The sequence below is a fragment of the Rattus norvegicus genome, chromosome 1, assembly GCF_021556685.1.
Source record: "Rattus norvegicus strain SHRSP/BbbUtx chromosome 1, alternate assembly SHRSP_T2T, whole genome shotgun sequence".
Lineage (NCBI taxonomy): Eukaryota > Metazoa > Chordata > Mammalia > Rodentia > Muridae > Rattus > Rattus norvegicus.
The window spans coordinates 189644161-189672073 of record NC_141534.1 but is presented as its reverse complement, the minus strand read 5'-3'; the positions used below and the strand labels follow the sequence as shown (position 1 = coordinate 189672073).

Below are 27913 nucleotides of genomic sequence, written 5' to 3'. Positions count from 1 at the left end.
CACAGGGTGAGGTTTCACTTAAGACTGCTCTGCCAGCTGGCTCTCTAGGGAGGCGGAGTCTCCTGGGAGAGACCTCTGCTATTGCCTGGCCACACTGAGGGAGGAGAGGGAGCCGGAGACTTTGTGGTTGCCTACAGGCTATGGCGAGACCAGTCCAGAGTTTCCAACTGTGGTCTGCCCTCGGGTTCCTGCTGCAGCTTGCAATCTTTCTGGGGAAACTCGGTCCACAGGTGAGCGCAGGACCAGGGGACTGGGGATGTAGCTGGTCAGTGGGGATGCCTCTCCCCCTTTCCCTTGGGCTCAGGTCGCCCAAATAGACCCCTAGTGAGTGAACCCCTCATAAACTTGGGGAGATGCCTCTTACAACCTGGCTGGAGAGATGTTCCCACTCAGTCTCTCTTACAACAAGGAAGGCGGGGGCAGGCACGTGGGGAGGAGACAGTAGACCGTGAAGTCAGGTCTCTAAAGCCCTTTGAGGATCCAGTTTTCTTGACAAGGATGATCCACTTAGGGGCTTCTGCTGAGAAACTGGCTGAGAATCCATGCTCCAGTCTTGGCCCTTTGTGATGCCGCTTCCCTGTGCGTGTGGACCACTATTCCCTACCCTTAGAAATCTGCTCCGACGCGCCTGCTGGTTCTCTCTGCCCGGCCTGGGCTCTAAGTGTCCACTCTACCTGGAGTCTCTTTACTTTCTCTGCTCCTCAACTCCAGCTAAAGGGACAGGGTAGGATTAGACACTGGGAAGCCCGCTCTACCTCAGGCTAATTGCCTGAATAATCATAGTTACCAACGAATAATGGGGAGCTTGATATAGCCAGATCTGACATTCCCAGAAAACCTAGAAATGAAAATGATAATAAAAATCTGAATTTTTAAATATAAGAATTTCAGCTGTTAATCCCAGCCCTTGGGAGGTAGAGGTAGGCAAATAGCTATGAGTTCGAGGGTAGCCTAGTCTATATAACAAGTTCCAAGACGGTCAGGACTACATAGAGAGACTCTGTCTCAAACAATTAAAAAAATACTACAAATAAATAAACAAATAAATAAGTTTTTTTAAGAAAAGAATTTGTTAATGCTAGACCTGGTATTACATTTCTCTAATCTCAAAGCTCTGGAAGCAGAGGCAGGAGAATTACCAAAGGTTCGAAGCCAGCCTGCTCTCCACAGCCAGCAGCAGAGCTACCCAGGAGGCCTTGTCTCACAAAAAAAAAAAAAAAAAACCACCACAAAGATAATTAAAAGCAATGCTTTAAGCACTGTAAAGATCAAACAAAATTCTGTGGGGACCAGCCAATCAAGAGGCAGCTTTTTCTCTGGCCCATCTCTCTGTCAGGTTGCAGAGGGCAAGACTGAGGCCCAAAAGAGAGGGGGTAGATGGTGGGCTCCTGACTCTGCAGCAAATACCACCGACTACAGCAAAGACCTGAGGGCTCTGAAGCAGGATGTGGCCCTAGCAGGGGTGCGGCTGGGCCACCCGGATCTTAGGGTTCCTGCTCTGCGCTCAGCCTCACCCTGTTTGCTCAAGGAGGGTCCAGAGCTGGAAAGTGAGCCCAGTAGGGGCCAGATGTAAGGTCGCTTTCCTGCAGCCGTCAGGGGGCCTACAGAGCTTGGCACCAAAAGCAGCTGAGCCAGTCTGGGGAGGCAGAAAGGGTCCTCCAAAATCAGGCCCACCTTTGACTAAGGAGAAGGAAACCACACCTTGGAAGTGACTCTACATCCCATTTGTGCCATTCCTGACTGCCCTGTGCCTCAGTCTATCTGACCTGTGCAATGATGATACTCATAGTTCCCATCCCAGAGGAAGGCTGTATGGGTCAGGGAAGGTGTTTTGTTTGCCACTCAGCCATGACAACCCAAGCTTGAACCACCAGCACCCACATAGGAGCCTATGACTGTGGGCATGCATGTATCCCCAGTGCTGGGCAGCAGGGTTGGGATTGGGGTAGGGTGACAGGTAGACTCCTGGAGCTCTCTGGCTATTCTGGTTGGATGAATGAGCTCCAGGTTCAGCTATAGAGCCTGTCTCAAAAGATAAGGTGAAAAGTATGAAGCAAGATGGCCAACATTGGCTTCCGCCTTCCACGTGTGTGTGTGTGTGTGTGTGTGTGTGTGTGTGTGTTTGCCTGCGTATATACATGTATACAAATGTGCACACAAATGCATATAACACATTCTCACCTTTGGTCTACTTTGGAAGACAGAAAGATGTGGGGGACAGGGGGAAAGTGAGAGTCAAAGTCCCCTCGGGTCCCCCAGATCCCTCTGTAACCCCATCCAACACCCAATAATATCAAGTTCATTTTTCTTCCACTCTTTGTCTCGTCAAACAGAAAAGTCTGACTGCCTGGGGCAGAGGCAAGGTGGTCCTGGAACCCTCGGATGAAATGATTTTGTTTCCCATTCTAGGTCCAATCCGTCAGGCCAGAGAGCCTTCTGTTTGTCTCTACCTTGGATGGAAGTCTCCATGCACTGAACAAGCAGACAGGGGACTTGAAGTGGACAGTGAAGGATGGTAAGCAATGTCTCTCCTTAGGTCTCTGAGTGGCAGAGTGGGCATTCACCTTGGCATCAAAGAGAAAAACAAGAGCCCGAAAGGGCAGGGGAGATGGCCCAGTGCTTGTCACACAAGCTTGAGGACCTGACTTTGGCTTGCCAGCACCCACATAAAACAAAGGCAGAACAACCATAACTGCGTTTCTGGACCACAGCCCTAGGAAGGCAGAGACAGGAAGATCCTTGGAACTTCCTAGAAAGCCAGACTAGCCAGATCAGGTTCAGTGGGAGACTGTCTCAAAGAAAAGGAGGATGGGGAGCAACTGAGGAAGATGGCTCTGATCTGATCTCCCCTCTCTCTCTCTCTCTCTCTCTCTCTCTCTCTCTCTCTCTCTCTCTCTCTCTCACACACACACACACACACACACACACACACACACACACCACATGAACACGAGGATCCAGCAAGCCAGTGTCCATAGGCAGCTTCACCACTTACCAATTGTGTGGGCTTGGGGAAAATCACTTCAGCTCTCTGAGCCTCCATAGCTTCGCCTCCAAACGCAAACTTGAGCAAAGTGGAACGGCAGAGACTGCCTGCATAGCTTTCGCCACTTGCTAGGCTCTGCATCTGGCCCAGGGTAAACACTTGGTGAGTTTGAGCTATGCTTTACAACTGAGCTGAAAAGAGATTCTCTGATTCCCATGTCTTTGTCCCTGCAGACCCCATCATCCAGGGACCAATGTATGTCACAGAGTAAGTGAACTGGGCTCTCTTATGGAAAGAGTGTCCGGGGGTGGGGGAGCCATAGTTGTGTGAGGGCTTGGGGGCGGAACATGGGAGTATGTCAGAAGTTAGGAAGAGTCTCTACTGATATGAAAAGGACTCCTGCCGCTCCAAGATGCCTCCCACAAGGATGGGCTCTGCCATGTGAGAAGGTGTGGGGGAAAGAACCTTCATGAAATCAGGGCCATACACCTAACTTTCCCCATGTCCCTCTTTGCTCCACAGAATGGCCTTCCTCTCTGACCCAGCTGATGGCAGCCTGTACATCTTGGGAACCCAGAAACAACAGGGGCTGATGGTATGTTTCCCTTCGTTGCCTGGGATGGGTCAGGGCAGGAATCCATTAGCCAGAGTGCCAATGGGTGAAAGGACGGTGTGTCAGAGTGGTGTGTCTTTTGAAGCTGTAAGTCAAGGCCCTGAACACTGTAAAAGGCTGTCTGTAGAGTGGGAAACCTGGCTGTGTCCACAGGGCAGAATGTCAGAGCTCTGAGTATACCATAGGGTATCTCCAGGACTCTAGAAACAGTAAGGTGAAAACTGTATTGGTTAGCTTTTGCTAATAACGTATCACCCACAAATTCAAAAGCTAAAACAAAAACAAAAACACCCTCATAATTAGTCTGGGTTCATCTGTGTAGTTCTGCTAGTCTGAGTTTGCTCATGTGTGTACGAGTCGACTGGATGACTCCGGTTCTGAAAGTTGGTGGTTTATGTATGTCCATCTCATCCTGTAGTCTGACTCCTGTTGAGAAAGAGAGAGAGAGAGAGAGAGAGAGAGAGAGAGAGAGAGAGAGAGAGAATTTTAAAGCCTGTGTGAGTGTGGGTGTGAGTGGTCTGTATGGGTGTGTGTTTATGTGCATGTGTGTATGTGTTTATATGTGTGTGTACATGTGTGGGTGTCTGTGTTTACGTGGGGTGGGTGTGAGTATCTGGGTGTGTATGTGCCTCTGTGTATCCTTGCGTGTGTGTGTGTGTGTGTGTGTGTGTGTGTGTGTGTGTGTATTTATTTGGAGGAGGTCATCAGGTGGAATCCTGTGGAGTCTTGACACACCATGTGGGATCTTCTGAAGTTCTTTAAGAGGCTCTATAGCAAAGGGGCTGAGGGTGTTGGCTCTGAGGCTGGCACCTGAGTGCCATGAACTGACTTCCTTACTCTTTGCAAGCTCCAGTTTCCTCTCCTGGGAGGTGGAAAGGCAAGGTGCCCAGTGAAAAGGTTTCTCTAGGCTGACCTTGGGAGAGTATGGCACACTCTGTGCTGTGTGTGTTTCTGCTCTTCCCCATTCTTGAACCTTTTCTCCTTCAGAAACTGCCATTTACCATCCCAGAGCTGGTTCACGCCTCTCCTTGTCGCAGCTCTGATGGTGTCTTCTACACGGGTGAGTATCTCTGCAGCCTGAGGGGGCTAAATCCAGCTAATAAGAAGGGGGACCAGGGGTTGGGGATTTAGCTCAGTGATAGAGCGCTTGCCTAGGAAGCGCAAGGCCCTGGGTTCGGTCCCCAGCTCCGAAAAAAAGAACCAAAAAAAAAAAAAAAAAAAAAAAAAAAGAAGGGGGACCTAGGTCCTGTCAAACCAACTTGGCCAGGAGAAAAAGGGCACACATCCTACCCCATCATGACACTTTCATACATGCTTTCCTCCTCCACAGGCCGGAAGCAGGATGCCTGGTTTGTGGTGGACCCTGAGTCAGGGGAGACTCAGATGACACTGACCACAGAGGGCTTTTCTACTCCTCAACTCTACATTGGCCGGACACGTAAGTCAGATGTTCTCTATGCCTGTAAAGCCCCTTATTTTTCTTTGTCCAGGCTTGACAGTTGCTATCTAAACTGAATTTGGGCTAGTCAGTCAGTCTGACAGCCATTAATAAACATTTTAACGAGCACTGACCGAGGAGCTAGAGGTGTAGTGATGAGCTTGGTCATCAGGCCCACAGTTCAAATGCTTGAGAAGTCTCCAGTCTTGCAGGACAGTTTCTGGAGTAGGGTTGGGGAAGCACCAGGTGACCATCCTCCTGGTAGCCTTGCTTGTGACACACAGAGTACACAGTCTCCATGCATGACCCACGGACCCCAACCCTGCGCTGGAACACAACCTACCGCCGCTACTCTGCGCCCCCCGTGGACGGCTCACCTGGGAAATGTGAGTACCACCTTTCTCAGCCTTGCCTTGGAGCAAGGTCCCTACCCTGGGAAGCCCTGAGTGACATCAGGCCCAAAGCTAGCACATACTGATTCACTAATATGCTGTCCCCTCACATGCTGAGTAACAGCCTGGCAAATGACCTAGGATGACTCTGATGGTCACAGAACCTGAGCAATATATCTGAACTTCTCAGTACCCCAGATGACCCCAGCCAGGTAGCCTGAGGTGACTCCTTGCATTTTTTGGGGGGGTTCTTTTTTTTTTCGGAGCTGGGGACCGAACCCAGGGCCTTGCGCTTGCTAGGCAAGTGCTCTACCACTGGGCTAAATCCCCAACCCGACTCCTTGCATCTTAAGGGACCCCCAAGCAATCTCAGCATGGTGACTGACTCTTGCAAATGGCCTTGCATGACTCCCCAATGTCACTCTTACTATTATACTCTCGATATTATATCCATCCTACTCAACTTTCTGAGGAGCCCCACAGGTGCTCCTCACTGACCCCTCAAATCTGACTTTGTCATTCTTCATGGGGCACTCTGCAGGTAACTCTGACACATGACTGACCCCGCCAAGGCTCCCAACTGACCCCTTCATATTCCAAGTGCTTCCCAAAGGACCTGCCAGCCTCTGAGCACTCTATTTAATAAACACCAGTCTGACCACGTCTGTGATTGACAGCCTGCATCCTAAAATCTCTCCTTCAAATGACCTCTAATCTTAACTCTCTCAAACGACCCAGATCCACAGACACACATGAGTCAACTTTGAAGGGCCCCAATCAATCTCTTTCTGTTTGAAACAAACTCTGGTTGATCTTCCTATGTCCCACCTGAATAAGCCCCAACCCTAGCTGCACATCTCTGATGTGTCCCATGAGATCTCTCTGACACCTCCCCAGTTGTCTCTCTCGGTAGACATGAGCCACTTGACATCCTGTGGGATGGGCCTGCTTCTCACTGTGGATCCAGGAAGTGGAACTGTGCTGTGGACACAGGACCTGGGAGTGCCTGTGACAGGGATCTACACATGGCATCAGGATGGTCTGCGACAGCTGCCCCATCTTACCCTGGCTCGGGACACCCTACATTTCCTTGTCCTCCGCTGGGGCCACATCCGTCTTCCTGCCTCCAGCTCCCAGGACACAGTCACCCAGTTCTCTTCCTTAGACACCGAACTTTTGTAAGTGTCCATCTATAGAAGCCAGGGAGGGAGTTTCTGGAGGTGTTACAGCCCCAGTGGAATAACTAGTCATAATGACCCCAATATAGCTGAATCAGGTATCAAGAAAGTGTTCCCTAGGCCTCCTGGATATTGAACATTTAGCAAGTGATTGAGTTCTGAAGGTCCTCTGGGTCCCATCCTGTTTTGGTCTGTAGATACCATAAGGAACTGATTGTTCAATACTTTAAGTGATACCCTCTCCTATGCCATTCCAAGACACACACTGGAAAAGTCAAGGATTGCCCACTTGTGCCATTTGCTCCACAAAAGCTAACTGGGCATTTATTGTATGCGAGCCATTTACTGAGAGTCCAATAGAGTCAGTGTTCCTCTCTACAGGAAACTCAGAGTTTAGTGTGGGGACAGACATATAAAAGGCCATCATAACATAGCGAAAAAGGGTAAAGAGACCAACTGAATATCTCAGAATGAGTTTAGAAAAAATATGACACCATGGAGCTGGGCATGGGAGTGCACATCTTTAATCCCAGCACCTGTTGGCAGGTAAATCTCTATGAGTTTAAGGCCAGCTAGAGCTGCCTAGGGAGACTCCTCCCACCCCTCTCCTCTCTCTCTCTCTCTCCCCTCTCTCTCTCCCCTCTACCTCTCTCTCTCTCTCTCTCTCTCTCTCTCTCTCTCACACACACACACACACACACACACACAGAGAGAGAGAGAGAGAGAGACACAGAGAGAGAGAGAGACACACACACAGAGAGAGACACACACACACACACACAGAGAGAGAGAGAGAGAGAGAGAGAGAGAGAGAGAGAAGTGCTAGAGAGGAGGCACAGTACCTAAGAGCATTGACTGCTCTTTCAAAGGACCCAGATTCAATTTCTAGTACTCATGTGGCTCACAACCATCTGTAACTCCAGTTCAAAGAGACCCAATGCCCTCTTTCTGGGCTCTGTGAGCACCATGCATGTGTGGAGCGTACAGACATACATGCAGGCAAAACAACTCTACATGTAGAAAATAAAATATATTACATTGAAAAAGATGCTGTAGGCAGCAAAGCTCGGGATACTAAGTAAAGGGTGATAGGGCGGGACGGGGGCTTGGAGATCAGGAGGACCAGGATGGTTAGAGAGTTCAGTCTGTAATCAAGGAGGCAAAGGCTTCTAGAAGTTCATTTTCAGTAGTTCAAAGCACTAGAAGAGGAAAAGAGAAAGAAGCAAAAGGTGATGAGTTCCTTTTTTTTTTTTTTTTTTTTTGCAACATGGTTTCTCTGTGTGACATCCCTGGCTGTCTTATAACTCACTTTGTAGACCAGGCTAGTCTCAAACTCTCAGAGATCTGCCTGCTTCTGACTCCCAAGTTCTAGGATTCAAGGTGTGGGCCACCATGTGGCAAAAACTGAGTTCTTACTGAGGTCTGGACCAGGTGTGGTGATGCATATTTATGCTCCTAGTACCCAGGATGCTGCTGGCAGAGCAGCATGAATTTGAGGCTAGCCTGGCCTACATAGTAAGATCCCCTGCTCCATCTTTTAAGAGAGAGAGAGAGAGAGAGAGAGAGAGAGAGAGAGAGAGAGAGATTGAGAAAATGTTATAAATTGTATACCAGTTCTTGTCGTTTAAAGGTAACAGACACTTGCTATTTTTCAAGATTCTGTGAGTCAAAATCACAGAATCAAAATGTTTTTGTTTTTGTTGTTTGCTTGTTTGTCTTCCCTGAATCAGTGGGCAACTTGGTGGAGGCAATGATCCAGGATATTGCCAGTGACCTATCTAGTAGTTGGTGGGACATTCGGCTGAGGCAGTGCCAGATAGAATGTTTCATTTACATACCATAAGGTCTTTCATCCCTTGTGGGGGAGTAGGCTTCCTTATCTGGTAGTCTCAGGGCTTCAGATATCAGTACCGAAGGGCACCGCCCAACCCTCAAGAGTCATTCTAGTCTATGGCTTTGTTATCTGTGTCTCATTGTCTAAAGCAAGTCACGTGGCCAATTCTAGAGCCAATATGGAAGGAAATACAAGGGACATGGGTAAAGCAATGCAGAAGCTACCCACCAGCTTCACTCAACCTTCTCCTTCCCCTCCCTTTAGGATGACACTGTATGTGGGGAAAGAAGAAGCTGGTTTCTATGTCTCTAAAGCACTGGTCCATGCTGGGGTGGCCCTTGTGGTGAGAAGGGGAATCTGTGAGTGGGCTGCAAAGAGGGATAGAGCAGGAAAGGAACTTCTTGCACATGTGACTCTCCATCCTCTGCCTCAGCCCCGTGGACTGACCCTGGCACCCATGGATGGCCCCACAACAGATGAGGTAACAGTTCAAGTCTCGGGGGAGCGAGAGGGCTCACCCAGCACTGCTGTCAGATACCCCTCGGGCAGCGTGGCCCTTCCCAGGCAGTGGCTACTCATTGGTGAGATCCCCTGATTTTAATTTGAAGTAGATGAAGAGAAAAGACTCGTAAGCCCAACTTCTGAGTTAAAATATTAAAAGCACCCTCAACACTCTGGCTTTTATTCCTGATGCTTAGGATACCATGAACCTCCCCCTGTCCTGCACACCACCATGCTAAGGGTTCAGCGTACCCCAGGGAAAGGGTCTGCTGACACAAGAGACTCAGACGACCTCCATGCTCCAGCTCTCTCCTTTGAGGTCAGTGCTATGGTGGCAGGGGCTGTGAGTGGACCAAGAAGACACGCATGTAACCCCTGTACCTCTCCCCTGCCCCAGTCAATCTCATGGAAGTTACCAGAAAACATTTTGTTTAAAATGTCAAAAAAGATATTGGCTTCCTAAATCACAAAGCATACTTCCAAGGTTTTTTTTTCCTTCCTCTTCGGTGTAAACATTGTAAAATATTCATCAAGTGAGAAATCGAAAACAGAAGAACCGTAAAGGCCTGCTCTCCCAGGAGAGATTAGAGAAACACTAGTAAGCAGCTCAAGGTTAGAAGGAACAATGATTTTCAAATTACCCAGGAGTTTGCTCCAGTCACACTAAATTCCTAATCTCCAGAGGTGAACCTCATAGTTTCAACCCTCAAGCATGTGAATTTTAATGACATTCAAAGAGATGTTTGTCTTCAGGTAGGTTTGGTAAACTCTTCTGAGCACCATGATGTTTCAGCACCACGGACAGCACCATGTAGCCCATCCTATAGCCCCCTCCCCTACCCCTTCAGCAAGCCCTGCCCTGGACCCAGTGATGAAGATTTGGGGGTTTCACACAGGAGGAAGCTTTCACCACCAGTGAAACCTGATTTGTTCATAGTTCCTAAACCTGAAGAGGGAGGAACCTTGGGATCCAGAACTACATCCTGAAGAGAAAGCTGACACTTATCCAGGGCTAGGATCCCAAGACCTGCTAGCAGCTAGCTTCACTGCCATTCTCTTGGGAGCCTGGGTCCTCTACCTGATGAGGCAGGTAAGTTCAGTATCCTGACATTGGTCATTTTCCTAGAGAGAACTCAGCTTCTCGCTTCCCCGACTTCAGCTGCCTCTAGAGGCCTTCCTCCTAGGAGCCCCTGCTCCTGTGCTCTGAGTCCAAGCTCTACTGTGAAGCCAGCTCTAGAAAGGTATAGGGTCCATCAGGAGGGAAGCTGGCACCCACTAAAACCCATATGTTACAGCAGCAGCAGAGTCCTTCAGCACCTGCAGGCCCTTCAGACCTCCCACAAGACACTCAGGTGCAGCTCTCAAGGGACACCCTACAGAACCAGAGGAGATTTCAAAGCCCCCCAGAGCCAGTCCAGCCAGCCCATGATCCTGAAGGTAAACTTGAGTCAACAAAATCGGGGACTCAAAGGCAGAGAAAAAAGATGATGAATATAATTTCAAAGTTGAATTGTCAGAAACCACAGATGGTGGGATAGATCAGTAAGGGGCAGTCTCCTTGAGTGTCTTTTGTTATAACTTTATTGTTTTTAGGATCTCTGGTTGTGGATAGAACCAAATGCTGGTCAGCTAGCTTTTGAAGAGTTGCCTTTGCACATCTGTTTTCTCACTGGTCCAGTGGGAGTACAAACTCCCACCTCATGACGTCACTGTACTGTGATCATTACTACCATTGTTGTTAACAAGTCAGTGCTGGGGACATACCTAAGTTATGAGAATGCATGCCCACCATGCATGGAGCCCTGAGTTTGAGCCTTAGCACTCATAAACCAGCCATGGTGGTACTCACATCTAATCTCAGCACTCAGGAAATGGAGGACGGAGGGCCAGAAGTTCAAGGCTAGCCTGGGATATGTGTCTAAAAAAATCATACGTAGGTGATGTCAATTGTTTTTAAAATAATGTTTTTGGTAATGGTAGCAGTAAATTACATTAGGTGTGGTTTTGATTTTGTTTCAATGTTCCTCTCAGTGTTTCTTGTTTTAATCCTTAGCTTGAGCTTTCAAAGACCCACTGGTGTCTACTCAGTGCTTAGTGGGTATAGTCTGTGTGTCTATTGGCCATTCCAGTCTTGTGCTTTTTGGCTTGGCTGAACTGGTGTCTTCTGTGAGCTGGTATCTCCCATTGCTGCTTGCCCGCCCTACTTCCTCAGGCCAAATTCCCACCTGATGTCTGCCTGGCTCTTGGCTTAAGGCTCCAGAAGTCACCACATCCTCCTATTCCTTGGGTCTCAGCCCCTCCTCAGAGGGAAATTCTCTTTGCTACATCTCGAGCCCATGGGCATATTTTTTTTTTTTGGTTCTTTTTTTCGGAGCTGGGGACCGAACCCAGGGCCTTGCGCTTCCTAGGTAAGCGCTCTACCACTGAGCTAAGTCCCCAGCCCCTATGGGCATATTTTTTAAAGGGTTCCACAGCCAGATGACCCTAGCTTTGAGATGTAGTTCATTCATTGACTCCACTGAGTTCAAGTAAATAACCATCCCATTGTGCCCCCAAATCCATTTCCTTAGACCACAAGACTCTGGAGTGCAGTCCATTTGTCTTTCTGCAGTCAAGACTATTTCCCCAGGGCTGTTCGTGTGTGTGTGTGCGCGTGCGTGTGTGTGTGTGTGTGTGTGTGTGTGTGTGTGTGCGCGCGCGCACATGCACTGAATTCCTTAGTCTGGCCTCTCCCTTTCCATTTTGCTAGTAAATTATTTTGTCTTACAGACACTTCACATTTAAAAAAAAATATTTAGCTGCTGCAGTCTCCAGATAGCTTCTGGATTCTCTCCTGGTCCTCCCCTCTCTCGCACTACCACACCAATTGGTGGTGGTCTGTTTTCTCCCCTCTGTCAGAGAAGGAGAAACTTCAGTGCAGGGTCTACATTTTACTCTTCTCTATCTCTTCAGGGACACAGGGACGAGTGCAAGGTTACACAGAGAGTTTCTGCGTGATGAGCTTTTTAAGAAAAAAGTTTTTTTCCTGATAGACACCGGCTTTGTGCCTGAATGAGGGAATGAAAAAGCCACATCTTGCCTTCCCTGTAGAGACGGGGTCTGCTGTGGGGATGTGAGGGAGGCGAATGAATCAGAGTTCTTCTCTCAGTGACATTTCCAAAGCCCTGGGCAGAGAAGCCTCCCTCATCCCAGTGGAGCCTCTTCCTCTCCAAGCAGGCACGGTGGGGCTCGCTTTGCAGAGGGAGGGATCAACCTCTCTCAGGCTCCATAGTGCTGAGATTGCTATGCCGTTTCCCACATGAATGCTGGGCTCTAAGTCAGTTCTCATAGCAAGGATACTGACTGAAGCAGCTCCCTAGTCCCAACCTTACCCTTCTTAATTGCATACCAAGACTGTTGGGGACACTGTGCTGTGCTGTAGGCATGGACTGAGAGTGCCCCCTTACTCACTCACTATTCCTGTGCTCATTCTCATCACGCTGCTGTCTATTTGGATTCATTGTTTTATTTGAAACAATTCAGCGTCAATGAAAAGAAGTGTTACAAGTGATAGCAGAGGCTGCAGGAGAAGAAGGGAAAGCATCAGGGGGCAGAAGCTGCTCAAAGTGGAGTCACACAGCCAATATCACCCACTCCCTCCTCCGTGTCTCTACTTGGCCCTCTCACTGATACAGGTGCCATCGCTGTCAGCCCTGAGTCACTTGCCTAGCCACACCAATGGCGGCGCACCAGCCACTGTAGCCATGTGTCTGGCACGTGGGTCCTTGCTCTCAGCCACTGAAACACACCCAGCACAGAAGGGTGGAAGTCTAAAGAATGGTCAAGGCGGAGGGTGGGTCTGAACTACAGCTGGCAGAGGCAGGCAGGCAGGATGACCCCGGGCGGAGGTCACAAAGAGGACAATATCTTCCTTCCCTGTAGCAGAGCAGCCCACTGTAGTGGGGAAGATTTCCTTCAACCCCAAGGATGTGCTGGGCCGTGGGGCAGGAGGAACTTTTGTTTTCCGGTGAGTGGCAAGTGGAGCCCAGGCTGCAGCTCCATCACTTGCAGCCCCTTTGACAACAACCAAAGGTCAGACATTCTTCCAGCCCCACGATGTGGGGAGAGGTCCCAACTCTTTTCCTTATCTGCTGTCTCTGAACCCCCACCGCCACCCCTGGACCACCTCTTAGAGGACAGTTTGAGGGACGGGCAGTAGCTGTGAAGAGGCTCCTCCGAGAGTGCTTCAGCTTGGTTCAGCGAGAGGTGCAGCTGCTGCAAGAGTCTGACAGGCACCCCAATGTGCTGCGCTACTTCTGCACGGAGCAGGGCCCCCAGTTCCACTACATTGCCTTGGAACTCTGCCAGGCCTCCTTGCAAGAGGTGCGATGGGAGCCCAGGGAGGTAGGGAGGAAGGCCTTGGGCTGGAGAGTGACATTTTGTCCCTCCCTCATCTTAGTATGTGGAGAGCCCAGACCTAGACCGCTGGGGCCTTGGGCCTACCATGGTGCTGCAACAGATGATGTCCGGCCTGGCCCACCTGCATTCTTTACACATAGGTACCTGGCCTTGCTTCCTGTCCTTACCCCCCTGCCCTTCCCCACTGACCGTCACTCACTCTCTCCACTCCCTTCCTGTATGTAGTACACCGTGACCTCAAGCCGGGCAACATTCTCATGGCTGGGCCTGACAGCCAGGGCCAAGGCAGAGTGGTCATCTCTGACTTCGGCCTCTGCAAGAAGTTACCTGCTGGCCGTTGTAGCTTCAGTCTCCATTCTGGTATTCCCGGCACAGAAGGCTGGATGGCTCCAGAGCTACTGCAACTGCCCCCAGACAGCCCGGTGAGTCTGCCTGATAGTCAACAGGGCTTCCACTGTGCCCCCCACCTCATCTCTGAAAGAGACTGCAGGGGATAATCTACTCCGTCTTCCCCAAGGCAATCTCCATCAGGGTATGTTCTGTAGCTAAGAAGACATTAGGCAATGTCTAGAAACATTTTGGCTGGCTTGCCTTGGGAAGAAAGCACCTCCAACATCCCGTGAGGCCAGGGATGCTGTTAAACATGCCACAGTACACAGGGGACCATCCGCTCCTGACAGTTGCCTGTCAGTATCACTGTCTTACTTAGGGTTTTCATTACTGAGAAGAGTACCATGACTAAAATAACTCTTATATTTAACTGGGGCTGGCTTACAGGTTCAGAGGTCTGTTATCCTCATGCCTCCAGTATGGCAGAGTGCAGGCAGACTTGTGTTGGAGGAGCCGAGAGCTCTACATCTTGATCCAAAGGCAACAGCAGAAGATTGTCTTCCACAGGCAGCCAAGAGGAGAGTCTGATTCCACATTGGGGGAAGGCTTGAGCCTTAAGAGACCTCAAAGCCAACTGCCTCAGTGACACGCCTACTTCAGTGAGACCACACTTCCTAATAGTGCCACTCCCCATGGGCTAAGCATTCAAATACATCAGTCTAAAGGGGCCAAACCTATTCAAACCACAACCGCCCAAGCTGAAAAACCATGACCAAAAAATGACCTTGTTGACACAGAATCTTACTACCTAGCCTAGGCCAGCCTTGAACTCTCAACTTTCCCACTCCAGCCTCCTGAGTGCCGGAATTACAAACATCATGCCTGGCTTAGAACGTGTTTAACCTTCACTATGCTTCACAAGCACTGAGGGACTCAAATGCCTAAGAGCTGGGCCCAGTGGCCTGTAATCGCAACACTCAGGAAGCTGAAGCAGGACGACCCTGAGTTCAAACTACATAGAAAATAGATGTCGGCTCTTACCTGTCCTGACCAGTATCAGTGTAAACTAAGTATTTTAACATTGGGGAAATCCACCCCCCACATCTCCCCCAATCCTTGGATTACCAAATGCACTTGGAAAACATTCAGCTCTATCATCCTGGCAGTCTCCTGGTGACAATCAGTGATGGTCAAGCCACCAGTTTTATTCTGATCCTGTCTATGTGTGGACAACCTCACTCAATTCCACTACAGGAAGGAAAACCAGGACTAGTTCAGTGGGGTAAAGAGACCATCTCTTGAGTCCTGGTCTCAACACTCCTGACCCTTGTTCCCCACTGCTCTACAGACCCAGAGGGACTTTAGCTCACCATGGGGAGTGGCTCACTTTCTCCTCCTCATGACCTATCTATCTCTCTGGCCCCCAGACCAGCGCGGTGGATATCTTCTCTGCAGGCTGTGTGTTTTATTATGTGCTTTCTGGTGGCAGCCACCCCTTCGGAGAGAGTCTCTACCGCCAGGCCAACATCCTCTCAGGGGACCACTGTCTGGCTCAACTGCAGGAAGAGACCCATGGTGAGTGAGAGCCAGGTAGGACCAACAAAGATGGGAGGAAGGAGGCATGAGACTGAGGACATATCCTCTCTTCTGCCCTCCAGACAAGGTTGTGGCACTGGACTTAGTGAAAGCCATGCTGAGCCTGCTGCCCCAGGATCGTCCCTCAGCAGGATGGGTGCTGGCTCACCCCCTCTTTTGGAGCAGAGCTAAGGAACTCCAGTTCTTCCAGGTCAGATGATCTTGGGAAGCCCTACTCCCTACCCACCAAAGCTTTTGGGTCCTGTCTTAGTTACTGTTCTATTGCTGTGAAGAGACACCATGACCAAGGCAACTTATAAAGGAAGCATTCAACTGGGGACTTGCTTACAGTTTCAGATTATCGTCTTGGTGTTGTGGTGCAAGGCAGGCATGGTACTGTGGTAGTAACTGAGAGCTCACATCTGATCCAAAGTTACAGACCAAGAAAGGAACTCTAAGCCCACACCTAGTGAGACACATATTCCACACCTAATTCTTCCCAAACATTTCCACTAACTGGGGACCAGGCATTCAAACAAATGAGCCCGTGGAGGCCATTCTCATTCAAACCACCACAGGTCCTGAACAAGAAAGGGAAATCAGCGGCTAAGGGAAAACAGAGCCTTGTCATCTTGGACCCTGGAATCTGTGCATTTGCTCTAGCTGTCCCTGTATGGAAATGTTGTCCCTTCTCATCTGCAGTCATTCGTGCTGTGACATCAATACAGATACTCCTGCCAAGTGTAACCTTGGGGAAGGGACTGTAGCCTGAGCTACAGGCTGCCTACCTATAGAACAGAGGCAGCAAGGCTCCCTTCAAGGGTGGTGGTGGTATTAAGGTAGGGCATAGGGAAGCCATACTTTCCAGGAAGCAATAGCCCTTGTTATCCTAAGATATTATGCTACTGCAACATTAGCCACACAATCCTGGCCCTGAGGTCTCTGATATTGGCCACTAGGCTCAGGTGCTCTGTGGGGTCCTAGGATGTCAGTGACTGGTTGGAGAAGGAACCAGAGCAGGGACCTCTCGTGACGGCGCTGGAGGCAGGAAGCTACAAGGTGGTCCGGGAAAACTGGTACAAGCACATCTCAGCACCTCTGCAGGAAGGTAGAGGCCTCACTTGGGTGGGTCTGAGGGGCAGAGACCCAGTGGGAACACCTCTGCAGCTCATTTCTCTGCCTGCAGACCTGAAAAGGTTCCGGTCATATAAAGGGACATCAGTGCGAGACCTGCTCCGTGCCATGAGGAACAAGGTATGTTCTAGAGCCTGGGTGGGACACAGATCAGGGATGGTCGGCCGTAGCTGAGCCTGGATCCCTGTCCTACCCATCCCCAGAAGCACCACTACAGGGAGCTCCCAACCGAGGTGCGCCAGACACTGGGCCAACTTCCTGCTGGCTTCGCCCAATACTTCACACAGCGCTTTCCCAGGCTGCTACTGCACACTCACCGTGCCATGAGGACCTGTGCTTCTGAGAGCCTCTTCCTGCCCTACTATCCAGCAGCATTGGAAGCCAGGGGCTCCTGCCAGGTGCCACAAAGAGCGGAGACACCCAGAGGCCCCAAAGGCAGACCAAGGAGTTGAGCCTGGGGCTCAATCTGGCCTCAGGGGTGTCAGAAAGATGGGCAGCAGTGTAAAGGACTGAGGTTGTTAGAGCAGAGGAACTCTGGGGGCAAGGGACCCTTAAGAAATATAGGACCAAAAAAAGAGAGAGATGTACAAATATTTAATATATATAAAGCTAAGGAAAGGGCAGTCCCAAATTCAATAGAAATATTTATACAGTTCATACAGTGGGCCAAGGGCAGGGAACAGGCTGCAAACCCACACCCAATCATGTACAAAATAACTTACACACAGCAACCCCTTCACAGGGGGCACTGCTCCCTGCCAGCCCCCAGGGCCAGGGGCACTGAACAGCGGCCCCAGGAGCCCAGTAGTGCAGGCCCAGAGCTAGCAGAGCGCTAGCAGAATGAAGGGGCACCAGTCCGAAGGACGGAGACCTAGGAGGCCTTGAGGCGGTTGCAGGCGGAACGCGAGCTCAGCAGCTTGTCTACCATGGTGCGGGCATAGCGGAGGCGGCTAGCCAGTTCCTTGCAGCAGCCATATTCCTCCAGAAGGCTCAGGCGGTATGTCCGGAAGTCCCTCTTCTCGTTGATGTAGGTCACTGCTGCCATCAGGGGGCACAGGATAAGTTTGGTGTGGTCCTAGGAGGGAAGGAGGGAGCAAGAGAAGAGCTCAACTGGTGCCCAAGGGGAGGGGCAAAAGTGAGGAAAGCACCCCACTGGTGAAAGAGACAACATTGCCAGCCCAAGTACAGGCCCCTCCGCCTGCACACCTGGAAGAAATTAATCTGTACTGTGCCATTGCTGAGGTGCAGGATGATGGCGCTGCGTGTGCGGAACCATGTTCGTAGGTAGGGCAGCCGGGCCAGCTCGTCGCCTTCCCGGGGCGTGATGTTGGCCCCTGCCTTCAGCAGGTGTTCACTCATGTAATTGCGGAAATAGTTGAGGAGAGTGATCTAGTTTGAAAAGTTGGGGGAGGGATTTCAGCATGAGGGCCTGACCCTGAGGCAGCCTCATACCCTGCCATGCTACCCCTTGGCAGCCCGAACTCACCTTCTTCATCAAGGAGTTGGGGTGGGAGCTCACAGTGAGGTAGGACTCCGTGCCATCACGCTCTATGTACTGCAGGCTGTCCCCGTCATTGTAGAGGATGAGGCGTGTTGAGTCATTAAAGAGCACTCCCACACTGTTGTCACATAGCTGATAACCTGGTGGCAAGTGGAAGGCTATCTCAGAAAGGCAGGAGGCAGGCAAAGGCCTTGGAATAACTCAGTAGTACAATGCTTGCCTATCATGCAGAAGGCCCGCAATTCTCATCCCCCCTCCCCCTCTCAGAGGCTACCACAGTCACACCATCCCCTGCCCATTCCACATTCCGGGGCACCTACCAAGGCCATACTTGTCCGAATAGTCTACCCATTTGCTGACCCAGAAGATAGGGATGCAAGCAGGATCCTCGGCCTCCTCTGGAATAGAAACAGAACACAGGTGAGGTCAGTCCCTTCCCTTTCCTCTCATGTAGCCCTCCCCAGGGGAGGACTCTAGGCACCCATGAAGCTGGAGGAGGAGCCTGACAGCACAAGCCCGACACCCAATTGGAAAACTGCAGCTCAGGATGCCAAGGCCCACTTTATTGAGTGAGCCCCTTTACTCTAGGCCTACTGCGACCCATGAGCTTTGTAGGTTCGGACAGGAAAAGAAGAAGCAAGCTTCTGGAAGAGCCCACATTCCAACCACAGGGATGAAGAATGTTCAAAGCCTCCAGGCTGCTCCATCATCTGCACCGGGAATGGTAGAAGGCCTAGTGCCCCAGATTAAAGCGAGGAGAAACAGTTGACCCGGCAACCCCTGCCTGCAATCCTAGAACAGCTCACTGTACGAGTCCCTGCTGCAAAGACACGAATGTGCTTGCTGGGAAGAAATGCTATAGAGAACTAAGTCAGGTTTGGAAGTAATGGCAGCAGGTGTCAGGGCAGTGACACTGGGTACAAAAGCCCTGAGGCTGGAGCTGATCTGAGTCTCTGGAGGGATTAATTCCCTGAGCAGTATGTGCAGCTATACAGAGATGGCCTATCAATCAGCCACCTACAAGATGAGATGGAGCAGAAAAGTGGGCAGAAAGAACACTAAGGGGCCCGTGGGTGTCAGACTAACTCACCTAGATTTTGATCTATAAGAAATGGACAGAGCAAAGGTCATGTGGGCCTGAGTGCTCTGCTGGCCAAGATGCCCTGCCTTCCCCAGATGTGCAGACCCCTGTAGCACTCACCTTGCCGCACCAGCCCTCGCTCTGAGGGCTTGGAGGCGTTGACACTGGTCAGCTGCTGTAGCAAGTCACTAAGGTGGCACTCGATGGCCTCATTTGTCTCCCGAACCACTGGTTCCTCTTTCTCTCGGGGACGGTCAGGCAGGGGGTTCTCCACACCTGAGAAGGTTAACTCAGTCACCTGGCAGACACAGAACGAGCACTCTTCCCAGAGCACTCTAACTATCACCCATGTGGGAACACAGCACCCGTCTGAGTGACAGGTATGCGGTGCATACTGAGAGGGTGACAAGCTTCAGGTCTGTGACCCAACAACCTGGCTTTCCAGGACAGCAGCTGCTGCTGTCACTCAGGGAGGCAACCTGAAGGTACCAGTGACTCAAAGCTGCACCAATCCAAACACAGAGTGGAGGGCACTTGGAGCACCCAGGAAGGTGGAAGGATGGGTCAGTGTATTGCAGGATGGACTCCTTTTAAATAAAGCCTCAGCAGCTTTATTTCTACTATAACCCCTTGCTTTGTGTGTTTACAAATGGCTGGAGTCTAATGAGATGCACACTGAAGCATTAAGTTGGTCTACAGTGGCCAGGGGCTAGCTTTACATTTGACTGGTTTGTTTCCCCAAACCAGGAGAACTAAAAAATAAACCCTATGGTGCATTAAGAACTTAAGGGTGAAATAAAATATTCAGGATTTGATTTTAAAACTAGCCAAAAAGGGGTTGGAAAGATGGCTCAGCAGTTAAGAACACTTGCTACTCTTGCCAAAGACCTGGGTTTGGTTCCCAGAACCCACATGGAGGCTCACAATCATGTGTAACTCCAGTCCCAGGGGATCTGATACCATCTTCTGGCCTCTGTGCTCACCAAATATGCACGTGGTGCACAGACATACATACATGCAACAAAACACATATACACAGTTAAAAAACAAAACCTAGCAAAAACGAGTGTTTATGGAATATGTAAAATCAAGCCTGCCCAAATCTAACTGCTGGTAATGAAGGAGGAATGAATACCCCAGGGCCAGATAACACAGTTCTCTGCCTTCGGGAGAGCTTGAGAACAGTTTACAGAACAGACTCTTTTACTACTTTCCTGTATAAAACAGCAGTATTTTAACCACCACCACCCAGTAAGATAGGAATCCACAGGCTCAGCACTATAGGAAAGGAGAACAAGAAAAGGGAGCTGGACTCAGTGAAAACTTGATTAATAGAGGGCATGACTAGCATGAATTAGATTTTCAACTGCTCATAAACTAGGAATGGTGGCCCATCCTTGACCGTAATCCTAGTACTCAGGATATAGAGGCAGAAGGAACACAAGTTCAAAGTCATCCTTGACTACTGTGAGATCCAAGCAGCTTGGGCCACATGAAACGCTGTCTCAAAAAGGGAAAAAAATAAAAATTACAGTAATGGCTACCACTAAAACCGGTGGGCAACAATTAGATGAACTCCTACAGTTTCAAACACCTTCCTGCAAGATTCTTATTAGTTACCAAGGCAACAGTGTCTGCAGCAGAGACAGCCTTGTCTCCCTGACACTGAAAAGAGCAAACCCTTCACAGCATTCTTGCTCAGAATGCAGAACCTCAGTGCAATCCTGAGGAAGCATCAAATCCAATGGAAATCAACTCATCAGTGCCAAAAGTGTCAATCAAGGTCACAAGACAAAAGGAAAAACTCAGAGACTGTCACAGGCTGGAGGAAACTAGGGAGCCAAGGTCACTAACTGGCCCGTGAGGTACTGACTTGTATTCTGGTGATGTAATGGGAAATCTGGTTGATCGATGTGGGGCCTGGGCTTTGTTGACAGGATTATCTTGTAGCTAACACTTCAGTTTTGGTAATTCTGCTATGCTTAAAGAGAGATGCTGACTGTGGAAGAAGCTGGGTGGAGGGTACACAGGAATTTAGCTTTATTTTGTCTTTTAAACTTTTGTATAACCCTAGCATTACTGCAAAATAAACCAAGTAATTGAGTCAGGTATGAAGCACTCATTTGAAATCCCAGCACCTGTCTCAAAGCACCAAAAACAAAACTAAGCCACCCTAGCCTCTTGCCTAAAAATGGAAATCTAACCGAAACAGATGCACTGAGAATTTTATACTAAACACTAGTTTTATAACTAACTCCACAGAGAACAAAGCCTACAAGCTACCTCTCAAAGACCATAGCTCTTAATAAAATATATTAACGAGAAATAAGACTACATGGGCTGGAGAGACGGCTCAGCAGTTAAGAACCTGACTGCTCTTCCAGGGGTCCTGAGTTCAATTCCCAGCACCCACATGGTGACTCACAACCATCTGTAATGGGATCTGATGCCCCCTTCTGGTGTGTCTGACAGTGTACTCACATACATAAAATAAATAAATAAATCAAAAAAATAAGACTTGATGATGATGATGATGATGATGATGATGATGAATACAGTGGCACAGTCCCAAGCCCAGCACTGTGGAGGGTAAGGCAGGGGGATTTCAAACCCGAGTCAGCATGGTGATAGTCTGTCTCAAAAAAAGAGGAGGAGGGAGGGACAGTAAAAAACAGAAAAGCAAACACTGCTGCCAGGCAAGGTGGCTCACTCACACCTTTGCTCTTAGCACTTGGAAGGCAGAGGCAGGTGGATCTCCTGAGTTGGAGGCCAGCCTGGGTTATATAGTGAAGCCTTGTTTCCAAAAAGGAAAAAAAAAGGAAACAAAACAAAAAGAGAGAAAAGAACAAGAAAAAAAGAACCTTTACAGCACTGTGAGATGAATGCTCAGTCCTGAAGCTGATGCTGGTGTCTGTCACAGCGCGCAGACGCTTTCCTCGAGGAAAGCTCGCTCTCAAGCAGTTAAAGAAACACATAGGGCTGATGATGCATCAACAGAATGTAAGCAGACTGGGAGAGCATTTGTCCCTCTACCTTTTTATAAGTGTGGACAATGATGAATATTAGAATATGAATCAGAAAGACTCTGATCTCTAAAGAGCTCTAGACACAAAAGCTATCCAAGCAGGGGCAAGGGATGCTGGAGTTTTGAGGAAAGATGCATACTTTAGTACAAGAGTAAAATGGCAGACTCCTGGAGTTGGCTGTCTCGACTTTTCCAAAGTGAGATGAGCTGATACAAACCTGCAATTCTGTAGTCAGCAGGGCCCTAGACAGGAGGACTGATTTCAAGAGCAGCCTGGGTGACAGAAAGACCTTTTCTTGACAAAGCACAAACACTCAGAGAACAAAGGGTGCTTGGAGTGACCAGGGTTGGGCATGCTGAGAATGAGAACTGAGGATAGGTACCACGGCATGCTCCATGTATGCACCAGAAAACTTCCAGCTTTCTCCAAACTGTGCAAGGGAGATCTTAGGTACTCTTTACATAGGTTGATTCAGTTGGTTTTTCCTGCCAAGGGCGGAGGGCAGAAGGGCCCAGGGGAGGGACGAGGCAGTAAGGCACACACACCCTGAAATGTACCCCGGAAACCTGGGCTCTCTTCTGCCCGGACTGATCTTACCTTTATTAAGGACTGTGAGAGGCTTCCTGTTGCTGGGGTCTAGGCTGCTGGGAGCTATTGAAAACCTTGGTGGGATGGTGAGGCAGGTAATAGGCAGACGGGCGGGGATGTAGCCGGAAGTGAAGAACTCGTCATTGAGCAACTCGTGAATGGTGGGGCGGGCAGTGGGGTCTGTCTGAAGCATTTTCTGGATGAGGGAGGCAGCCACTGGGTTGATGTGCTGGAATGGAGAGGCAGAGCCGAAATGAGAGGAGACAGGGACCCTAGCCAGCATGCGGCTGCTCCTGTGTATAACATACCACTGCTCAGTGGCCCTGAGTTCCACCAAGTCCTCCACCCAGCCTTAGCAATATTGATAAGAAGGATCATTTCTTGCCACTTGGCACTCAAGATTAACCTGGGATACCCACCCCTTGCCCTTTCAAAGGACATTAAGTTATCTACAAGAGGGCACCCAGGTCCCAAGACCTGCCTAGTTCCACCCCCTTGATTCCACCTATAACAAATAACCTGGGCTTTCTGAAGCCTAACAAGGCAGACCTATAAAATGGGGAACCCCTCCAGGATGACTTAATGAGAAAAAACCTAACACGGGCCTGTCCCTCACAGCATTAATTCTTGCTTATGCACTCCTGTACAGTACCCATTTGGCCCTCACAAAAACACCTAAAAGATTCTCTCCTCCCTTTCCCTCTCTATATAATTAGAAAGGAAACAGGGTCTCACTATATAGCTAAGGCTATCTGGAACTTGCAATCCTCCTGCCTCAGCCTTCCAAGTGCTAGGACTACAGGTGTGTACATCTCCACTATTAGGCCTCACTTATAGATGAGGAAACAGGAGTGCCCTGTCTGAGAATACACATTGCCTCAGTAAGAAAGCCAGGACCAATTATACCACAGCAGTCCATGCTGTCTGCAGTGAGCTGACCTTCTGTGACATCTTCTCTATGTACAAGTCAAGGATGCTGACTTTAAAGTGCCTATGAGAACCAGTCCCCAGAAATGAGCTATCCCTGCAAGTGGATTTATGACACTGAATGTGAAAAGGGATGCTGCTCTGTCATTGGGAAGCTCTTGGGGAAACTCCCACTTTGCAGACGCAGAGCCTGGTTCATGAGAGTAAGACCAACTCCTTTGTTAGGCGCAGCACAGCTGGATGGAGATGGTGCGTGTTCCAGGTGTAAGAGTGTTTGCCCCCTCTCCCCCTGCTCTTTACATCCCCCTCAGGAAGTCTAAAGACATGGGCTGGGCACGGGGCTCTGGTAGAGTGCTTGCTAGTACACCAGAAAGCCAGCCTGGTGGCAGGCACATGCCTGTAATCTCAGCTCTTGGAAGGTAGAGCAGAAGACTCTGGTGTGCAAACTCAACGTACAGTGTGGGCCAGCATTTGGCCATTCTCTGTGGCTACACTAGAGGTAGAGCTGACTCGTCGCTGTTCCCAGGATATAGCTGGACTCAGTGAGTAGCTTTTGGCCAGAACATAAATGAAAACCTTAAGTGTGGTCATCACCTTGGGAATACTGTATTCATTTTTCTTGATCCGGAGGTAGGTCTCTTTTAGGCATGAGGTCTCAAAAGGTGGCTTGCCCACCAGCAAGGTATACCTGGGGATACAAGGAGGAATTCTGTTCAAACTCCAAGGAAAATCCAAATGTAGAAGTCATTGTCTTGGGACCAGAGTTGGGGAAGCTGTGCTGGATTCACTGACTGGGAAAGGATGGGATGCTCTCCAAGTCTGCCCAGCAACCAAAGGCTGGGCAAGCACTAGGAAGAATGCAAGTGAAAACACCTGGATTCCGAGGTGTCAGGGATTGCCTGGCTCTGGCCTGCAGTGACAGAGGACTCTCCAAGGGTTCCAGAGGCCACCATGGTGGGGGTTCTGCTTACCACCAGACTATCTGCTGGCCTAACTCTCCCATCAGCACTCAGCAGGGCTTCCTGATTTTCATGGAAAATCAGGCAGGGATTGTATTAAACCCAGGTTCAGATCTCAGATTCTGAATTCCTAACAAGCTCTCAGGTGTTGATGATTTTGGTCTATGACTGCTTTTAAACAAGTCCAAGTTACAGGGATCCCCACAGCCTATGCCAGACTGACATGAAAACCAGGGTTTCATGTGGGGCAGCCTGTCCTCTAAAACAGCCTTTCTGTAAGGTAGAAAGATCCACTTGGTAAGGTCAACTGGGTGAGATGCCCCAGAGACTCCTGCTGAGGCCCAGAAGCCCAAGTTCACTGCCAACTTACATGATGCACCCAATGGACCACACGTCCACCTCAAAGCTGTGTCCCTTCTTGCTCAGCACCTCGGGAGCTATGTAGTTAGGAGTGCCACACAGGGTCTTCTTCCGTTCCCCTTCATATTCCACTTTTGTTGCCAGGCCAAAATCCCCTGGGACAGAGGGAAGAAGAGAGGGTGCTCAGCTACTTAGATCAGCTGTCTAAGGTTGCAAACAGCTGTTTCAAGCCTGAGCATTGACAACTTAGTGGCTTGAGACCCCCATAGTCCCGGAACACCCCCCCCCCACACACACACACTGTACTGGCCCTAGCTGGCCTCCCACTGCCCTTTAACCCCTCTTTAGATAGCAGGGTTAAGGTTAGGTAACATGGCTCAGGAGGTAAAGGGGCTTGCCGCCAAGGCTGATGATGACCTGAGTCAGGATCCTGGAACCCACACAGTGGAAGAGAGAACGGACTCCTTGAAGTTAACCTGTCTCCATCCCTCATATAAATAAAGTTAAATGCACTGGAGAATCAAGTAAGTGATCTCGTGATTGCTGCTGAGCAAGTGTGTGAAGAAGTGACAGGGATCTAGGGACTGGCAAGTCAGACTCAAGGGGACAGCTGAGGAGATACCGCCTGCCATGCCCTATAGCTTATGTCCCCCATCTCCTGTTTAAAAAAGAAATTGGCTGAGGGTCTGGCTCAATGCTAGGGGATAAAGAGTATTTGGGGAGGCACCCCAAGTTCAAAACTACTGAGTTGAGGCACAGCAATGTATCTAAAAAAGGCAACACCCCCCTCCATTTCCTTTCCAGAGGGCAGCACTTCTCTTTCCCTCCTCCCAGCCTTCCCCTCCTTCCCGACTCTTGTGCTGGCTGGCACAGGCACCCGCAGGCCCAGCACCTCACCTATTTTCACCTCCAGATCCTCATTCAGAAAGAGGTTGCCCAGTTTGAGGTCCCTGTGAATGACTTGATTGCGGTGCAGGTACTGGCAACCCAGGACTATCTGCCGCAGGTAGTATCGGGCCTCGGGCTCGGTCAGCGCCTTCCTCCTTTTGTGCAGCTCCAGGAGAGACTGAGGAGGAAAGAGGTCACTGAGGCCCAAGTAGGGTGGCCAGCTTAATATGGCCAACTAGGCGCTCGGAGTGGAGAGTTTTGGCAGGTTTCTGATAGCTCTGCCCATAAACTCGTCACTATCATTCACCGGACCCTCTTAACTAGTGCCCTTATACAGAGTCTTCTCTCAACCCCACTCTCGATCCCCTATCCCAGGGCTTCCTCCTGGCAGGAGATCCCCTCCCTTTCCTGAAAGCTCTAAGGTCTGACTCCAAACAGCCGCCCCCTCCCCCGACCTTGCCTCACTCCGGAAGTTCGAGATCCTCGGCACCTCAAGCCTGGAACCCTTCCTTAGCCAATTTACGCATCCATTTCCTGTACCCACTCACAGCCTTGCGTCTAGGAGCCCCTTCACTAATAGCAACAGGATCCGGAGTGCCAAGTACCGTCGCTAGAAGCCTTTCCATAACAGCTTAAATAAAACCCAAACACTCCTCTAGGCCACTCCAAAACCTCGGTGCCACTTTGCCAGCAAGTTCCAGGTGTAGGAGCCCCAGAAACACTTACCCTCCTGCGACAGAGCTCCAAAACCACGAACACAAAGTCGCTGTCCTCAAAAAAGCCATGGAAGCCTACGACGTGCTGGTGTGCGAGGCTGCGGTGAATGGAGATCTCCATAGACATTTTCTCCTTCTGATGGGGCTTGAGCAGCAAAGACTTAGGCACGATCTTGCCTGCGAACACCTCTTTTGTGTCTGAGTCTGAGATTTCGAAGCATTTGGCGAAGCCTCCTTTACCCAGAAAGCGGCCCCGTACATACTGCCGCCGGCTGCGTGGATCCATCAGGACCTCCGGAATCTCTTTCGCCAGCGGGGCGGCCCCTGGGGCACCGGGAGCTGCGTCTCCCGGGACCCCACCTTTCCCTAGGTCGGCTGGTGCTCGAGCCAGCTTTCCAGCTTTGGCCGCTGCATTCATGATGCCGATGTTGCTCCACGGACCTGGCCGGGTAGGTGCAGAGGATCCTGCTCTGCTCCGCTCCTCCCCGAATTCAAACGCAGCGCTGGGAACGTTACAAGGGCCTGCGCGTTGCTGATTGGCCGCGGGGATTTAAAATACAAACCCGCCCAGCGCGCGGCACCATGGGAGTGCTCTACGGCGCAGCCGCCTTTAAACCCCGATCTTGCGGGCGAGAAATTTGTACTGGAGGATAGAGTGCACTCTAGATTGCCTGGGAAACCAGGAACGAATGAACTAGGTAGAGATCCCTAGGAGAACAGGATTCGGTCCTGCTTTCTGCTCCTCGGCCGGGGCGTGCTCATGTGGTTCACCTGCGCCTCCTCCAGAGGCTTCTCCTAACTATTAAGATCTAACACCTTCCTCCGCCCGACCTGGCCTTCTAGAACTGAAACTCCAGGTCAAGAGGTAGCTTGGGAGTGCACCGCCACCACTGGCACGACTAGCAGGCAGATGCACCTTCACAGCGCAACCGACCGGCAGCCTCTGTGGCAGTAGCTCTCAGCCCCTGAAATGTAGCTCAAGCCTTCGTCTGAACAACCCAGGGGCCAGTAGCATCTGCAGCACCTGGGAATTACCGAGGAAGGCAAAGGAGAGGCGTGGGTTCAAGACTACAGATTAGCCTAGGTCAGCTTCAGCTACCTCTCCGCTAACCCCAAAGGAAAGAAACTTTCCAGGCATGACCTGCCAGTCAAACAAGACTTTCAGATGATTCAGATGACATGTAAGAAACACCAGACGTCCGCCCTGGGATACAAGCTTGTCCTCAGCTGTGTGGCCCAAAGCCCCAAATAGAGACAACTTTTAGTCAGAGGTGGGGGTGGTGGTTAGACCCAAGTCGGCCCTGCAGAAGTGTTCAGTTCGGCCTTCATTTAGAAAATAAATGGATTTACAACATGTAAAAAGAGTGGCCACACAGAGCAGGTGTGTGGCTTTTCCTGGAAAAAAAAAAAAAAGTCAACTCTGGCCACTATTCCCAGACATCTTCTTTGCCCACTTGCCTGCTGGTTTCTGTGGGCACTTTAGTGATA

The 27913-nt window shown here is 50.1% G+C and overlaps 2 protein-coding genes across 10 annotated transcripts; one reads left to right on the top strand and one right to left on the bottom strand.

Moving 5' to 3' along the window:
* Positions 1 to 46: 46 nt before the first annotated feature.
* On the top strand, positions 47 to 21064 carry Ern2 (endoplasmic reticulum to nucleus signaling 2). 9 transcript variants are annotated; one of them, XM_087577216.1, is made up of 22 exons: positions 47 to 230; positions 2410 to 2515; positions 3220 to 3253; positions 3509 to 3581; positions 4587 to 4659; positions 4930 to 5037; positions 5322 to 5423; positions 6343 to 6607; positions 8706 to 8784; positions 8875 to 9022; positions 9140 to 9261; positions 9880 to 10032; positions 10241 to 10379; positions 12864 to 12948; positions 13115 to 13304; positions 13381 to 13480; positions 13566 to 13762; positions 15098 to 15245; positions 15329 to 15456; positions 16230 to 16353; positions 16432 to 16499; positions 16583 to 21064. In XM_087577216.1, exons 1-22 carry the CDS (start codon positions 141 to 143, stop codon positions 16829 to 16831), a joined length of 2781 nt encoding a protein of 926 aa, XP_087433342.1. In that variant the 5' UTR covers positions 47 to 140; the 3' UTR covers positions 16832 to 21064.
* Positions 16954 to 26927, bottom strand: Plk1 (polo-like kinase 1). Its single transcript, NM_017100.2, is given in 10 exon segments — positions 16954 to 17454; positions 17586 to 17768; positions 17866 to 18020; positions 18201 to 18278; positions 19082 to 19237; positions 22585 to 22804; positions 24097 to 24190; positions 24832 to 24976; positions 25719 to 25887; positions 26436 to 26927. Coding segments are annotated over 10 exon segments (1812 nt in total). The 5' UTR covers positions 26844 to 26927; the 3' UTR covers positions 16954 to 17250.
* Positions 26928 to 27913: the final 986 nt, after the last annotated feature.

Bases quoted from the DNA above. Each gene is read 5' to 3' on its own strand.
- Ern2 (XM_087577216.1), top strand. From the start codon at position 141: ATGGCGAGACCAGTCCAGAGTTTCCAACTGTGGTCTGCCCTCGGGTTC. The intron at 5,424-6,342 runs GTGAGTACCACC...CTCTCTCGGTAG, and splicing joins GGACGGCTCACCTGGGAAAT to ACATGAGCCACTTGACATCC. The intron at 16,500-16,582 runs GTATGTTCTAGA...ACCCATCCCCAG, and splicing joins TCCGTGCCATGAGGAACAAG to AAGCACCACTACAGGGAGCT.